Source organism: Zootoca vivipara, chromosome 10 (genome assembly GCF_963506605.1).
Source record: "Zootoca vivipara chromosome 10, rZooViv1.1, whole genome shotgun sequence".
NCBI lineage: Eukaryota > Metazoa > Chordata > Lepidosauria > Squamata > Lacertidae > Zootoca > Zootoca vivipara.
This window is the reverse complement of record NC_083285.1, coordinates 48,028,864-48,045,703: the sequence shown is the minus strand read 5'-3', so window position 1 is coordinate 48,045,703 and position 16,840 is coordinate 48,028,864. Positions and strand designations below refer to the sequence as shown.

The 16,840-nt window shown below is 46.3% G+C and overlaps 1 protein-coding gene across 1 annotated transcript in view; it reads left to right on the top strand.

The window, feature by feature from the left end:
- Positions 1 to 4,293, top strand: part of POLR3B (RNA polymerase III subunit B) — a 64,618-nt gene extending 60,325 nt beyond the window's left edge. The window contains exon 28 of the mRNA XM_060279890.1: positions 3,699 to 4,293. Within this exon, the coding sequence (XP_060135873.1) occupies positions 3,699 to 3,828 (130 nt within the window). The 3' untranslated portion in view covers positions 3,829 to 4,293. The remainder of the gene's footprint in view (positions 1 to 3,698) is intronic.
- The last annotated feature ends 12,547 nt before the right edge of the window (positions 4,294 to 16,840 follow it).

The following is a 16,840-nucleotide window of genomic DNA, read 5'->3' as shown; positions in this document are numbered from 1 at the left end:
CCGCGGCACACTAGTGTGCCGCAAGACGCTGGCTGGTGTGCCGCGACGTGCGGCAACGAGAAGGGCGATTTGCATTGTCATGTGCCTGGCGGCCGCCAATATACAACACTGACCCACTGGAAAGCAATATTTCTCCTCCTCTTTCCCAAAGTTCAGTGCAAACGAGCCTGGCGGCCACCAGTACACAACACTGACCCACCGGAAAGCAATATTTCTCCTCCTCTTTCCCAAAGCTCAGTGCAGACGAGCCTGGCGGCCGCCAATACACAACATGTACCCACCGGAAAGCAATATTTGGCAAGTGTTTCTTACAGTCATAATTATAATATAGGGCGGCACAGAGTTAAATTTTTTAACTTTTTTAATGGTGGTGTGCCTCGTGATTTTTTTCACGGAACAAGTGTGCCGTGGCCCAAAAAAGGTTGAGAAACACTGAACTACGCATTGCCTTAGTCCAGAATTTCAAGCACTCAGCAAGGAAGTTAACACCAGCCTTCCCCAACCTGGTGCTCCCAGACATTTTGGACGCAGTTCCCATAATCTTTGACCACTGGTCATGGTGGCAGGGGCTAATGGGAGTTGCAGTCTCAATCATCCAGAGCCCCCCCCCCCAGGTTGTGGGAGTCTGCCTTGCCTTAAGCTGGAGTTTCTAAATGCTTATTTTGGAAAGCCATGCTGAGAGGGTTGGAATTGGTGATTATATGAATGCAGCTGCCAAGGCAGAAAATCCAGTAGAATGATGATGTGTTGAGCTAAGCAGATTTTTTATTTCACAGATCTGGAAGTATTTGGCTTTCTGGGAAGCCTTCAGCACATCCTCTTTCTCTACATACCCTTTTGTAGGCGCGCCTAAGGGAAATAAGCCTTCATTCTTCACCTGTTGTCTTCCCTATGTGGAATTATAGATTACAAGCCCCTTGGGGCAGAAACCTGTCTCATCATTTGTAAAGCATCATGCACATAGATGGTGCTATATAATTCACAGTGAAGTAGGAAAGGGAATTGGATAAACAGTGTGGGCCCAAAGAGTGCACACGACCTCTTGGCCTTTATTTCCAGTTGGTCGAAAGTGTATTCTTCTTGACTCTTCCATCTTCACATGAAGAAGCCCTGCAGTGGGAGGCAGGGCACATAGAGAGGCAATCTTGGAGCCTGCTGTACCACTAGCAAACTTCTAGGAACATAGGAAGTTGTCTGATACCAGGTCAGACCATTGGTCCATCTAGCTCAGCATTGCCCACACTGACTGGCAGCAGCTCTTCAGAGTCTGTCCCAGCCCTGCTTGGTCTTGCTGGGGATTGAATCTGGGCCATCTCCATGCAAGTCAAATGCTCTACCGCTGAGTGCGGCCCTTGCCCAAAGCAGTTAGGTCTGTGCATTATCCAGAAATGCAACCAAACTGGAGGATTTAAGTATACAAGAGATGGTTGCGGTTGATAATTTTTATTATTTATATTTGTCTTAGAATCATAGAATTGTAGAGTTGGAAGGTACCTTGAGGGTCATCTAGTCTGACCCCCTGCAATGCAGGAATCTTTTGCCCAACATGGGTCTCGAACCCATGACCTTAAGATTTAGAGTCTCATGCTCCCAACTGGGCTACTACCCATTGAGCAAACAAGATCTGTGGTCTCATATCCTGAAGGAACACTTTCTAGGATTAGTCTTCAGGTTGCCATTTTCTCTTCCCAACATGCTGTGTAACCTGTTTTGGGTAGGCTCCAGGATGCTGCCTCTGGGCATTTCAAAGGCAAGATAATGCCCAACTCAATGGTGTCCTTAGCTGCATCCCCAGCTACATATATGATCAGCCCAGAGATCCAGGAAAACTGATATCCCTGGGAGCTCTTTGGAAATTTACTAGCCCCCTTGCTCTTCTACCTGTGGTGGGGGAAACAGAACTCAGGCACACATGCCTCCCCCCTCTATAGCCTCTGCATCGATGTGTTGCCAAATGACTTGTGGGAGGAATATTTTACTCTCACTACACAGGTTGGGGAGTAAGATCCAAACAGCCCAAACCCTCTTCTTCTTCTTTTTAATCATCCCTAAAAATATATGTGCTTGGTCGTAATGAAACCATGAGCAACTGAATTAGTGGGCTCCCTTTTTGCTTTTGGACAGGCATACTCGGGAAAACCTGTTAATTGTGGTGTGTGGCTAAACGTATTGTTGTCTTTCCTCTCAGCTCCAGCAAGTACAGGTCTGGCCATTCATTCAGCACACAAATTAGATTGAGGGGGCACCTCATTCTTCACCCCTAAATTGGAATACCACAATTAACATTTCTGTGCCTGTGACTGAGGGTTTCCTTGGCAATACAGGGCTGCAACAGAGGCTCGTACTGCAGTTAGGGGAGCACACCAGTTTACATTAAGCATTTACAGCAGGTGGGCCAGTAGTGGAAATAGGGTGGGAGGGGAAGGGAACTCATACAGAATGACCCTTCTTTGTAGACCGGAATTAGCTCATTCATTATAAGACAACGCTGACCTATTTCATACTTAAAATGTAATTTGCAAAGAGGTATAAAATAATTTCTCAAAAGCGGTACTTTCAAAGCCACCAGTTCAGTTGCCAAAGTGATACTATAATCCAGTTCCAAAATTGCAACACACAAGTTCAGCATCAGCACCAGGTGTCATCGGGCAGCTGCTCGGGGTCCAGCACCCTGACAGGGAAGGACTGTCCTGCCCCCCCCTTTTCTGGTGCTCAGATGAGGGAAGGGGAAGAGCAGAGTCACTGTTTAAATTTCCTACTATGTCCCTGAATGCTTCTATCATAGCAGTTCTCCCTGGGATTGTGGGAAAATTAAATAGAACTGCTGTTGAAGTGGGGGGAAGAGTTGGGATCTTGGTTAGGTAAGATGCTATTCTGTTCCTTGGCTGCAAAGACAGCCAGTCTGCCCTCTGTAGGGAAAGTAATGTAGTTTCCTTCTTCAGTTGTTCATCTACCATAGGAACAATTTGCCTGGCTTTATTTTACATTAGGTTCAGCTCCGTAGTGCCAGTACACAAGAGTTTAGCTCAGGGGTAGCCAACATGTTGCCCTCCATGGTTTTGTTGGACTACAACTCCCATCATCCCTGACCATTCGCCTTGGTAGCAGGAGCTGATGGGAGCTATAGTCCAGCCACACCTGAACATTGGCTAACTCTGCCTTAGGTGACCACAACTGTATGACTTTGGGCAGAGTAGTAATTCTTCATAAATAGCAATAATTTGGGACAGCTACCCGAAGCTAAACATTTAAATAGTAGTTTCTACCTCATTTCTGAGCACAATTTGAAGTGTTGCTGTTGACTTTTTAAAGCCCTGTGTAGCTTGGGATCCTCTGTACCTGGAGGAACACCTGTTCCCATATAAACCTGCTTGTGTTTTGAGGTCATCAGCAGACTCTCTCCTTCACGTGCTTCACCATCATAGGTGAAGCAGGTAGCAACCAGGGACAAAGCCATTTTGGCAGGGATACAAATACTCTCCCCTCTCTCCAAATTTAACATTTTGTAAATTAACCAATATAAAGGCTGATTGAATTTTATTTTTTTCTGTATTTATTTTATTGCAATTAATTCTTAACCAACTTGGCAGAAATTTAGCCAAAAGTTGGTGAGAAAACACAACAAAGAAATTGCTATATCTCTTTGTCTCTTTTATGTAAATATACAATGACCTTGGTGTTTCTTTCCTATCTTTCAGGTGCCATTACTGCAAGTCTTCCTGCCATGTGTCTTCCCTGCGCATACCATATGCCTGTAAACTGTTATTCCAAGAACTCCAGTCTATGAACATTATACCCAGATTAAAATTGGCCAAGTATAATGAGTGAAAGTGTTGAGGAGTGAAGGGACAAAATGGCAAGCGGAAATATAATTGGAAAGAGCTTAAGTGGCTTCAGAAGTGCTAAAACCGAATTGGCCCCTAATTCCTTACTGTTTTTCTCTTCTCTCTTTGACTGCGGGACAATGCTGAGGAAGAACAGTTGGAAGCTGTTAGCGCAAAGACTCAGGCGGTGTTTATCTGTGGCACTAAGCTAGGTGCCCCCTTCCACCAAGGCACTGGGACTATGCAAACTCAGCTTCCACTTCAAATGGATGGAGCCTGCAGATCAGCCATGCTTAGTGGATTGCTTCCTTTGTCAACATGGTATTTAAATATGTGCATAAACCTAGAGTGGGAACACAGTATTGAAATGAATAGGATTTCAAGGAACAGTTTTGCAGAGTTTTAACTGGTGCACAGTTTGGGGTTAATGTAACTGTTTTTGCACAATGTTTGGGGTTTTTTTAATGAATAAAAAATTTCAGTTACATTTTTCAGGTCTTGAGCTTTTGTGGTGTAGCAATACTGAGATCCTGTTAAGAGTGTCAGCCGTAGGTTCAAATCAGAGGGGGAATAGTTTTACAGAGCTCTCCCAATATGGTGCTTTAAGGAGGATATGTTGAAATAACTTATCATATCACCTTGTTCTTGTCTGTTTTGTGATCTTATTATAGCTACTTGCTTGGAAATGCTGGACATTGAGGCCCTTCTGTGGCATGTTCCCACACATTCATACCTATCATTGGGTGTCTGTGACAGCTGCCTCCCAGCACCCTGGGTCCTGTGCTTCCAGGGGAAAGAAGATCTGGCCACAGCAGAGTGCGCACCCATATCTTGCACCCTCCCTTTCCCCTTTTAATAACTTGCTGGGGAAAATTCTCTCTGCTAGGCTTCCCTTTCTCCTTCACCCTAAACTCTTGCCTTGGGTCTCCCTGAAGTCTCTCAAAGTAGCACAGTTTATGGTTTCCACACATGAGGTTGTTTACCCAAAGCTGAGACCACACAGGTTTATGAAACAAGTCAACAGTATACTAAGATGGAAAAAAATACAGAGTTTCAAGGAAAAGTGCAAATTCCCCAATGGAGTAAAATAACAAAATAAAGTAGATTAAAGCACCAGCCACTTTCCCTGAGCATAAACCATCCCTCACTTTACCAGACTCTCTTTTCTTCCAAGCTTTCAGAACATTTTCTTCTTATGCTAGACCCACCTCCAGCCTGGCTCCCTTTTCTATATCCTTTCTCTACATGCTCCCTGCCAATCGCATGCTCTGCCCCTTGAGCTGCAGGCTTCAGGAAATTAGTGGCTTTTAATTTCCCCCACTCTCCGACCAGAGATCTCCCATTTCTCACATACACAATGAGCCCCAAAGCAGATCAGGATTCACACGTTAACTCTAAACTCCTCAAATCAAGAAAGAGATGTAGCAGACAACAAAGATGCCAATTCCCATATGATTTGCATCAGTCCATAATACAAGGCCCATTCAAATAGTCCAGTAAATTCCCATTCCTTCACAGTGCCAATTGAGCAGAACACCAGCTTGAAGTTCCCCACACATTTATCATTATTCCCTTGTTATTGGCCCCATGCTTCTGAAAATGCTACTTTTCCAGAGACATCTGCATGATGTATGTTGTATTCATAATTAACCATGGAGAGCGAAGCAAATTTCTTACAGTTTTCCTGTCCACACAAACTTAACTTTAAAGGTCCTTGGACCCATTTGCCTATAATTTGGCAGGCTTTATCCAGTTTATAGGGGCCACTATGCCTGCAGATTGCACATACATCTGTCAGGGGGGGGCAGGGGGGAGAGTTGCAGCTATTTTTGATTCCCCATAATAGTGGGGGGGGGGATGCAGCAGATTCAGGCCCTGAGCCTCCAAAGTGTTTCATACCAGAAGCAAGCTGCTTTCCAAAGTGCTGAACTGTGATCTGAACCTAGTCATGTAGCTACTGCATACCCTGACTTTCTGTGCTAGTGACATTAGGAAATACAGTAAGGTCCTGGAAAACAAGTGTGGGTAAGAAGCTGAAGCTGAGGACATTCTAAGATAGCATTTTCAGAAATGTTATCTGTTCTGTCCACTTTGTTGTTGTTTAGTTGTGTCCGACTCTTCGTGACCCCATGGGCCAGAGCACGCCAGGAGTTTGGTCAGACTCATGTTGGTAGCTTCGAGAACACTGTCCAACCATCTCATCCCCTGTTGTCCCCTTCTCTTTGTGCCCTCAATCTTTCTCAGCATCAGGGTCTTTTCCAATGAGTCTTCTCTTCTCATGAGGGGGCCAAAGTATTGGAGCCCCAGCTTCAGGATCTGTCCTTCCAGTGAGCACTCAAGGCTGCTTTCGTTCAGAATGGATAGGTTTGATCTTCTTGCAGAGCCTGCAAAATCAGGTAGAGCGGTGTATATTAACTAGATAGGTGGTGTCAGGATGAAGAGTTCAGATCCGTAAGGCACTGGGGAGCATTTTGGGACCAGCTGGTTCTCTACAAAAGAGATGCGCTCCGGTGAAACTAGACTGTTGGTACTTAACTTCACAAAAGTCATTTGAAATGTTTTATATTTTTGTAAACCACTTCAAGAAGTGACTTTTTTATTTTAACAATGAAGCAGTATGTAAATTTTGGTAAATAAATAAATAAATGTGAAAGAAGAATAGAACCAGAGTCAGAAAAGATCTTAAAGACCATCCAGTCTAACTGTTTATTGATTCAAGAAAACCAGTACTACGGTATTGCTAATAGGTGGCTGTCCAGCCTCTGCATTATAACCTCTAACCAAGGAGAGCCTATCACTTTCTGCAACAATTTGTTCTATTGTTGAGCAGTTTATACCATCAATAAGTCCCCCCCTAATGTTTAGTCTAAATCCTTTCTCTTTGTAATTTGAACCCACTGAGTAAGGGGCTACCCACTCTGGAGCAAAAGAAAACAAACTTGCTCCATTATCTATGTGGCACCCCTTCCAAGTATTTGAAGACAGCTATGCTATCGCCTCTTAATCATCTCTACTCCAAGCTAAATACACCCAAATCCTTCAACCTATTCTCATAAGAGCTAGACTTCAGAACCCTCCTCATTTGTCGACGTCGCACTCCAGGCACAGAGATAAACCAGAGGAAGAGGTCCCTTAATAACACAAACATAATAACCAAGTTATGGACCAATAAATAAAGTGAATGGTGAATTAATAAAATGTATATACAATAAAGGATTCAACCTAATATAAAAGAATGTAATGCAAATACATATAAATCCAAAACACACAACTAATTCTCAACAAGGTACAACAGCCAGTATAAATTAGTAAAGTTAATATCCGTATATGAAACAAATTCCATGCATCAGTAGAGTTGAAATACAAATTTCATGCAGTAGTACAGTTAATATTGATGAAAACTCCAGAATGTATTTTTGTTTCAGTACTTCCTCAGAAACTACTGTAATAAATGGCAGCCAAGCTTGACTCTTCCCAAGATATCACTGAATACATAGCAATGGTTTTTTTTAAAAAATTAATTAACAAAAACCAGGAAGCTACTGTCCAGACACCTTCCAGTTTGTTGATGTCTTCCTTAAACTCTGGCATCCAGATCTGAACTCCAGCTGAGGTCAAGCCAAAGCAGAACAAAGAAGTGCTATTACAACTGGAAAGCTGGACACTATTGATGATGCGAACCAAAATTGCATTAACCTTTTAAGCTGCCACATCACACTGCTGGCTCACGTTTCATTTGTGGTCTACTAAGAATGTGTTTTGGGATGCGGGTGGCACTGTGGGTTAAACCACTGAGCCTAGGACTTGCCAATCAGAAGGTCAGTGGTTCAAATCCCTGCGACGGGGTGAGCTCCCGTTGCTCGGTCCCAGCTCCTGCCAACCTAGCAGTTCGAAAACATGTCAAAGTGCAAGTAGATAAATAGGTACCGCTCCAAGCAGGAAGGTAAACAGCGTTTCCGTGTGCTGCTCTGGTTCGCCAGAAGCGGCTTAGTCATGCTGACCACATGATCCGGAAGCTGTACGCCAGCTCCCTCGGCCAGTAAAGCGAGATGAGCGCCGCAACCCCAGAGTTGTCCGTGACTGGACCTAACGGTCAGGGGTCCCTTTACCTTTTACCTTTTTAAGAAAGTGTTTTGAAACTGTCAGGAGCTGGAGAGCATCTGTTGCAGCTAAATTCATCCCCAGCCACTCTTGAGTGGCTTAGAGCACATATAAAAAACAAAACATCAAACATTAAAAGACAGAATATCCTACACAAACAAACCAATAAATCAATAGAAATCAATAATAATAAACAGTTTGAAGTTATACCCAAATTAAAATAACTGCCAACCCCAACAAAAACAAAACAGAGGAACCAAAATTAGAACCATTTTAAACATTATAAAACATTTTAGCCACTTGCCCTGACCCAAGAGTTGTTCCAGCAATGTCCCAGTGGTCTCCCAGGAGCCTCGGGCCTTGCAGCAGGGAGCAGTCTTCCTTCCAGCACTCATGGCAGCAGCAATGTGTAAATGTTTTAGATACTGTATCAGGTTCAAGCTTAAAAACAATCATACAAAACAAATGACAACTCTTTAAAGAGACAGAAGAGTTGAAGGGAAAATGTGAGTGCTTACTAATAGAATGTCAGAAACATGGTAAAACGCTGATAATTATTTAATGAGGATTAGAAGACTATCACGAACCAGCTGTTTAGTCAGGCTAAAGCAGCCCTTTACAGTGCAGCCTTATTGAACAGGCATGTATAAGATTGCACTGGGCGAATTTGTCAATTTCAGTTTCAGTTTCTCATTTTTCCAATCTTAAATACAGTTCTGCACTTTTCTAGCCTGGGGACTTTTTAAAGTCCTCATGAAAATTTATCAGCATTTTAGGGCACACTTCCCCTAATATCCACATTTTTGCATGCAATTTTTCTAATATGCATGTTTATGCAAAGCAGTCTTCCAAATAGAACGCCTTTTTGTATGTTATTTTTGCTAATCAATGGACTTTTATGTACTCTTCCCCCTACTATATGGGTTTTGGAGACATTACATGGCTGGGGGACTGCATTTCAAATTCAGAGAGGTTAAAATGTCGGAGGAAAGTTGTGTTTCAGTTTGCACAAAGTGTGAATCAGAGGTTCACCTATGACTCTGAATGGAATCGCCTTTCTCCCCCATCCCTAACTGTTAATTATTTCCACGGTGTGGTTGGATTTCTGTCCAGTGACTTTTCTCAGATAGTTGATGAAGATGTGATGGCCTGAAGAATGCTTCAGGATCTTGCGGTATCAACACAATGAGCTGTGGTAGGCAAAATGTTGGCCACCCGAGTTTTTGTTCCCAGTCCAGCTCCTTTATCACTTTGTATTCCAGTGTCCAGGCAAAGCTGTTTACCAGAAATGTTATTCAATGTGAAGGTCACTAGGATGTTAGTCCAGCTGAGACGCTGAATGCAGTTTGTGTCCTGTCCTAGCCAAATCCTCATTTTGCTGCTGTAAGTAATGCCCACCTTTATAAATTATTTTCCAAAGCGGTGCCCTTAGTCTGCAAACAAACTTTTTTTACTAGCTTGAATTACTGCACTAGAATAAAGAGGCTGTTGGCATTCCTGAATTTAATGTACTATAAATGTTGAGGAATTAAATGAGTTTATATTTATTTTAAAAAAAAGAATAAGGGAGGGGTGGGGTTGACAGTAAAAGTCTGAACAGACCTAAATCATTGCATGCAGGAGCAGCAGATATTATTTCATAGGTGGGTTATTTTTATTAAATGCAGTACTTCACAATACTACGTCACAAATGAAACATTGGTAAGGGGGGAAGCCATTAATGCAATGCTAATAATATATGCAAAAAATAGACAGAAGTTAAATATCATAAAAGCTATATTAAAAACACCAAACAAAAGGTTGTTATCAGGAAAAAATATATATACAGTATAAAGCAAAAAAACAGAATATAGATAAAGCATTTAAATAACTTGATCCAATAATGAAACCTACACTGATATAATCTTAGGAGCATAGAGGGTCTTATCCAGCTCAGTATTGCCTACACAGGATAGTTTCAGACAGGTGTCTTTCACAATCTTAAGAGATGCTGGAAACTGAACTGGTACCTTTTGCATGCAGATCAGGTGCTCTGCCACTGAGCTATGGGCCTTCCCCTGTTGATAAAGGAAAGCAGTAACTAGAAAATGACTACCCCCCCAATCACCCTATATTAACTGCTCATCAAATTATCCATTGATATTACAGTCATACCTCGGTTTAAGTATGCTTCGGTTTGAGTACTTTCAGTTTAAGTACTCTGCGGACCCGTCTGGAACGGATTAATCCACTATCCATTACTTTCAATGGGAAAGTTTGCTTCAGGTTAAGTACAGACTTCCGGAACCAATTGTGTACTTAAACCGAGGTACCACTGTATTAGGAGCATCTGATCTTCTTGGTGATTATGAAGATCACCTGCTTTTCCCCCAATGTTACACAGTCTGCAAAAGTGTCTTCGCTGAGCTTGGTGTGTAGGCCTTCCTCTACAGCAGCATTGTTGAGATGGGGTGTCCTGGCTTCCTCAAGAATACAAGGTATTTGATGTGTGGGTGAGGTTCATATGAAAATAACTTGTGGGCTCTCTTTGCTTCCCTGCAACACTGCAAGGCTGTCTTAACATATATCAGATGGCACAAGACCTGACAACTGACTTAGAGGCCTTTCCCCACACTTGAGGATTCAGAGTGGGTTCAGCTATGTTCTCATTTTATATTCACAACAGCTTTGCAAAATTTGGACAGGGTGACCTGCCCATAGACACTGGGGACCCCACTGGGAAATATCCCCCCACCCCAGTTGCTACTTCCAAGTAACTTTAGCAGCAATTCCTCACCCCACCAGCCATTCATAACAGCTGAGTGATACTACTTCATTGCTGTATCATAGCGCAAAATGTATTGGTAGAAGCTGCCAAGCTCAGTATTATAGTGGCCATTGTTGTTGTTTAGTCGTGTCTGACTCTTTGTGACCCCATGGACCAGAGCACACCAGGCACTCCTGTCTTCCACTGCCTCCCGCAGTTTGGTCATTTGCCCTAGATTGGACAAATGCCCTCAGAAAAGCAGAACAAAATTTAGAATATCAAAAAACACATTTGTGGGCTGTGTGTGCTACCAGGTTGATTGAGAACTGAGATACATACCCCTTCCATACTCCATTTGCATGGAGAGAGGAATGTGACCCTGTGAGCATTGTCCCCACCAGAGGTGGGTTTAGGGGGGGGGTGCAACCTAAATCCGCATTGCACTGGGCATGGATCCACAGGGGCACCGCAGGGAGCTCTGCAACTATTATGTAGAATGGAAGGTGAGAGGCAGAATTTTGGTGTTGCACAGGGCGCTGCTGAAATTTGAGACCCCAAGGTCTTCCACCGCACCCATATCCTTATTTACATTGCTTCTACCCTCCAACCCACCCACTGGATGGAAGGTCTGAAGGGGGTGTGTTCATGCAAGTTCATCTGAATATTATGCACAGGCTCCTTCCTGTGGTCCAGAACTCTGCCAGGTCAGGATGCCCAACCTTGTAAAAGAGTCTACATGCATTCAGCCAAATGCATGTAGTAGCTTGAGGTCCCTCTTTCAAGTGGTCAGGTTGAGACCCCACCACCCAGTGTGCAAAGGCTGGATCCACAGGGGTGCCACATTGGGTGCACCATGCCAGTCAGCGCTTTGAAGCAGAGGAGGCTTGTCCATTAGGGTGAATGGGGTGCTGCACAACCTTCAGTCTGCCCTCAGCCAGTCCTCACCAGCCAGCTGCCTCATGTACAACCAATCAGAGGGTTGCTCTGCCTCCTTTTGGTTCTGGCTTCCCCTATTGACTTATCTCCCTGGCTTTCACCCCACCAATCGCAATGGGCACCAGCCACTGCTGTTCTGAAGGGCTGCGGAAGGACTTCCAGAACTGCACTCAGAGCTTCAGCAGAGACCATGGCTAGCCACCAGCCAAGGGTGCTGATCGGCAGGTCTGTTCTGTGCCACTCTGGTTCTGGTATCTGGTGCATGCACAACCACCCTGCTCTTCCTGGTCATCACCCAACACTCTTATCACATCACACTGGTTCTCCTAAAGCAGGAAGGTGGTGGCCTGCTTAGCTTGGTATGACTTACTGTGCCTGCAGCAGAAGTAGGCAACCTTTTCCCTGTTTGACCCATCTTGGCACTGGGTGGGCCCTGAGCTGGTGCTGAGCAGGGCCAGAGAAAACACACCCTCTTAAGTATCTCAGGAAAGAAAGAGAGGAAAAGAGTATGGGGTGGTAGTAATTCAAACTCCCTCCATCCTCCTCGTCATCTGCATGCAATCTGCTTGGGGGCCACATGAGTCCCAGGGGGCATGGGCTGCCAACTCTTGGTGCACGAATTCCATTGTAAAAGATGACCAATGTAAGGTTACATGAGATGTTTGGGGAACTTAGGAAAACTCCTCCGTAAAGCTATCTGGATTCATGAATGGATCCCTATTAAGCCCTGGCTCCAGGTCATTTTCTGCCTGTCCTGTTGGGGCATTGCACAGCAATGCAGACATGTGCCCACCTTGCCAGGGTTCGACAACAGAGGGCACCTTGGGTGCCTTCTCCACCTGCCACGGCTGCTCCCTCCACCTCCACCAGCAGCTTCTGTTACTTTCAAAGCATTAATCCAATAGGAGACCCCTGGAACAGTCTGACATTTATTTTTCTCCTTGATCGCAAGTGTTTTCTATCTCCTCCCTGTGATATCAGAGAGTTTGTTGCTGCTGCTGCTGCTGCTACTTTTTCTGTTTTAAACCACCTCATTGGAATTTATGATCCAGACATCCCCTCTGGCTTTCCCTCCACCCCCCATTCTGACTCCAGCTTCTCTATTTAACTTTGCCCCCCAGGACTTTGATCTGCAAATTTCCACCGGCCTTTCTTTCCTACCCCTCGTTAGTTTTTTTTCCCTTTTTCTTTAAAAATATTGTAAAAGCATGTAGTGCATTTGCTCCAAACCGTTTTGAATCCCTCCAAAGGCTTCCATATGCTGCATTTGGGGCATGGGGTGTGATGGGGGAATGTGGGCACGGTGTGTGTGTGTGTGTGTGTGTGTGTGTGTGTGCGTGTGTTTTCCTGCCTTAAAGAGAATATAGGGAGAGGAGAGGGGGGAGGGGGGAGCGGGTGGCTTCCTCCCTCCCTTTTTTAAACCATGTTGGCTCTGTCCATGGTCAAAGTAATTCAGCCGTAATCCCCTTTTCTCTTCCTCTCCTAGCCTTCCATTCATATTCTAATCACAGCTTTCCCTTCTCTCGAAACCAGCCACTTTATCAGAGCTCCAGTTTTGCTACTCGCTTGAGCCCTTCCCAGCACACAGAGAGCCGCCTTCAGAAGAAACGGGCAACTTTTCTCCAATCTTCCCCCACCAGCCTGCACGCATCTCTGCCTCCAAACAACCCTACAAGGGGGGTGGGGGGGTGGGGAGTCTTTGGGAAATCTTCAGACCTCCGGAGGGATGGGATCGGGCATATTTCAATCCACAGCATCTATCTCTTCCCCTCCCGGGAACACAAGCACTAACTTCTTCCTTACTCTAATAACCGAGAGAGAAGAAAAGAAGCGCGGGTGGGTGGCTTAGATTTATCCCAGTGATGATGGGGAGACGGGTTTGTTTCCTGCTCCCGTGTGCATTTAGGGCCTCTTCACACGTTACACCCCAGCAATACTCTAGTCTGGAAACCTACTGATGTGATGTTTGAGAAAACAAATCTGTAGCGTTCACATTTCGATAGGGATCTTTAAAAAGATTGTAAATGTGTGAACAGTTTACACCTAGCATGGACTCCTTAGTCCAGAAACAAACTGCGCTTCCAAGATGCTCTGAGCGATTCCCTAAGAAGAGAAGGTCTAACATAGTCTTTACATGCCCCCAAATAGTGCCCGAGAGAGAGAGAGAGAGAGAGAGAGAGATCTAAGCCAATTTTGATCTCAGCCTGCAAGGAGCCAAAAACTGGGTGGTGAGTGGGGGAGCAGTGGAAGAAGAGGGGGCGAGTCTCTCTCTCTCTCTCTGGAACTTTAACCAAGACAAACGTTCCCTAATGGCAAGTGGGGAGGAGGGAGAGGCAGCCAGGGAAGGGGGGGGGAAGTGTCGGGCTTGCGTAGATCTGAAGCCCCCCTCGCTGGGGGAGCGCTTTTCTTATTCAAAACAGTGGCACAATGGGGTTCACATTGAGCCTTGCCACATCCCCATCTGACTAGCAGCCATTCATCAGGCTGGCCGGCCTATCAATGACATTTCTCCCATCAGGGCTCCTATAAAATGACGCTTTTTCCCATGAAACATCCGCAAACATTTTGACGGCTCTGGCGTTGCCCTGTTGGATTTACTGAGGATCTCTCCCTCTCTTTCTCCCCCCCTTCCTTCTCTCTCTCTCTTTCTCTCCCCCCTCTCCCCTCCACCCCCACCCACCCACCCCCACCAGCACACCTCCTTCTCCCTCTTTTCTTTCGCCGGCATCTCTGAGCAAAAACAGGGGAACTCCACAAAACTTCAGGACTTTGGGGGCTCCTGCACTGTCCATGGGAACAGCATGCATTGTGGGTTGCTGGAGGAACCTGACATGGATTCCACAGGTCAGTCCGAAGCCGTCGGGGCGGCAGGGAACAGACTCCGTCCGTCTTTTTTTGCGCCCAAAGTTTGGCAGGGATCAAGGCGAGAAAGGGATCCACAGGAAAGCGCGGCGCGCTGGCCTGGGGGCCATGGGATCCTACTAGGTTAGCCGCTTCCGCTCGAGGGGATGCGCCTGGGTGTGGACCCCGAGGGCTGGGGAAGGTTCACTGGTTGTCACTGGAGGGGAGAGGGGGGGCGATCCGAGGCACGTGGACTCGGAAGACTTGATCTCGAGGGAGGGTGCCTCGGTTTGCAGAAGCCCCCCATCTCCCAAATCCAGGTGGGCAGGATCGAGCTGGGCAGCCTCTCATTTGAAGGAATGCGAGCAGAATTGAATGAGCAGAATTGATTTACGGTATTTATTTTTTGAGGGATTGGCGAAGTTAAACTTTGGGGTGCTTGCGAAGTGGGTGGTTAGTTAGGGGGTGTTCTTCGCAATTCAAACGTCTTGGGGCGCAGAGCTTTGAGATCAGCTGGGCGGAGGAGTTAGTCCTAGGAGCTGGGCTGGGCCTGGGGACTAGCAGGCTGTTTCATAACGGGGGACGATGAGGCCCGTTTTGATACTGAGCCACTTCCCAAAGGGCTGAAATTCCGAGGTTTTAGTCCTCGCCTCCTGCCAAGTTCGGGAGCTATCGGCCTGGGATGGCTTTTTAGGATGGAAATTGTCCTAACTTTAATAATGATGATGATGATGATGATTGTCATTACTATTTCTGGGTTGGATTTCAAGTTTCTAGGCCCTCTAAACTCCCACCATCATCTGCACATCGCAAACTCCTCTGTTTTCCCTTGGAAGGGAAAGCCTCCATCCTTGCTTTGCATCTTCCTCCCAGGGGCATGTGCTTAGAATTTCACCCTTAACCTCTCTCCCGGCCCCCTTTAATATCGACTGGTGGTTCCTGTCCACTTTGAATTCTGTTTACACGGTATGGGGGGGGGGAAGGAGAATCCTCGTCCCCATCTGTTTTGGGCTCCTCCTGCGCTGCTCACGATCCTGACAGTAGAGCTGAGGATCCCGCGCTTCACATGTGGGGCGTCTCGCTGGAGAGACACCTGTAACACGGCCGGGGCCTGTGCGGAGGGCGATGGGGGCTCCCTCGGGGCAGAGAGAGGTCCGAGGCTGCACTGCGATTTACAGGCTGCAATCCTATGCAGTACACACTGACCTGGAAGCAGGCTCCATGGCCCTCGATAGGGCCTACTTCCGAGTAGACCTCCCTAGGATCGCGCGGCCTCGTGCGAGGGCTGCGGAGCCCAAGAAGCCCTGGAAACTGCAGGTGCCGCCTCGCCCAATAAATGGGGCGGCCATCGCCCTCCCTCCTCTCTTGAACTTTAAAAAAGTTGCATCGAGGGCAGCACTTTTCTACTGTGGTGTTAATTTTTGTAGTATTTTTATAGCATTTATTAGTAATTAATAAATTAGTTATTCATTACTACGAAATAAACATCCCCGGCCGCTCTCCTTGGATTGCTGACTTTGGAGCGGCTCCCTAGAAGTCACCACGGGACTGTCCTTCCACGAGGCCCTCGCAGTTTTGTTTTTAGGGTTTGTTAAAAAAATAAAAAAATTCTTTCCCTTTAAGCACCGAAGTTTAAAGTTGGGTCCAGCTGTGAACTTCTTTTGGGGAGGAAAAGAGAGGTCAATCAAAACAAAACCAAAAGGCGCTTGAGCGACGGATTCTCTTAGAAAACGCGCCTGCTTGGAAGAAGCCGAGTAGGCCGGAGGGACTCGCGTAAAACTCGGGGGTCAGGCCTATATATCTCCCCCCCCCAAGCGCTACCGAGGCCAAGCCGGCAGCCAACATGCTCCCCAGAGACACGGGAAAAAAAAAAGAGTTTTAGGCCCCCAGGAGCCCGCCGGGAGAGTGCGCGTGAAGAGGGGAGAAGCGAGGCATCCGGAGGGGCTGCTTGGCGAGCCCGGCCTTGGCTGGCCCTCTTGTTTTAGGGGCGGTATCCCTAACAGCTCGGCTCTCTAACTTTAAAGAAAAAAAAGGGGAAGAAGGGTATAAGGTACATATAATACTTTCAACGGACTGAGTGGGTCCCCGTTTCCATTTTAACGTCGGAACGGGGAAGCCAGACCCTGGTGTTCGTAGGACCCTTTCGCGCGCGTTAAGCAATGAACGCGACACTTGGAGGAACCAGCGAGAGTTTCGGGGAAATGGGTGTATTTGCGGGAAACCTTGTTCCGCAACGGGGCGCGCAGTGGTGGTTTTCGGAGCCATTAACTGAGCGGGGTTGAACTGCGCCTTTCGTGTAAGTCTCTTCAAAACCGACTGCTCTAGTGTAAGGCAGCCTCGGGGCCGGGGGACTTGGCCGCGCTCCGGGCCTCCAGGCGGCGGCGGCATCGGC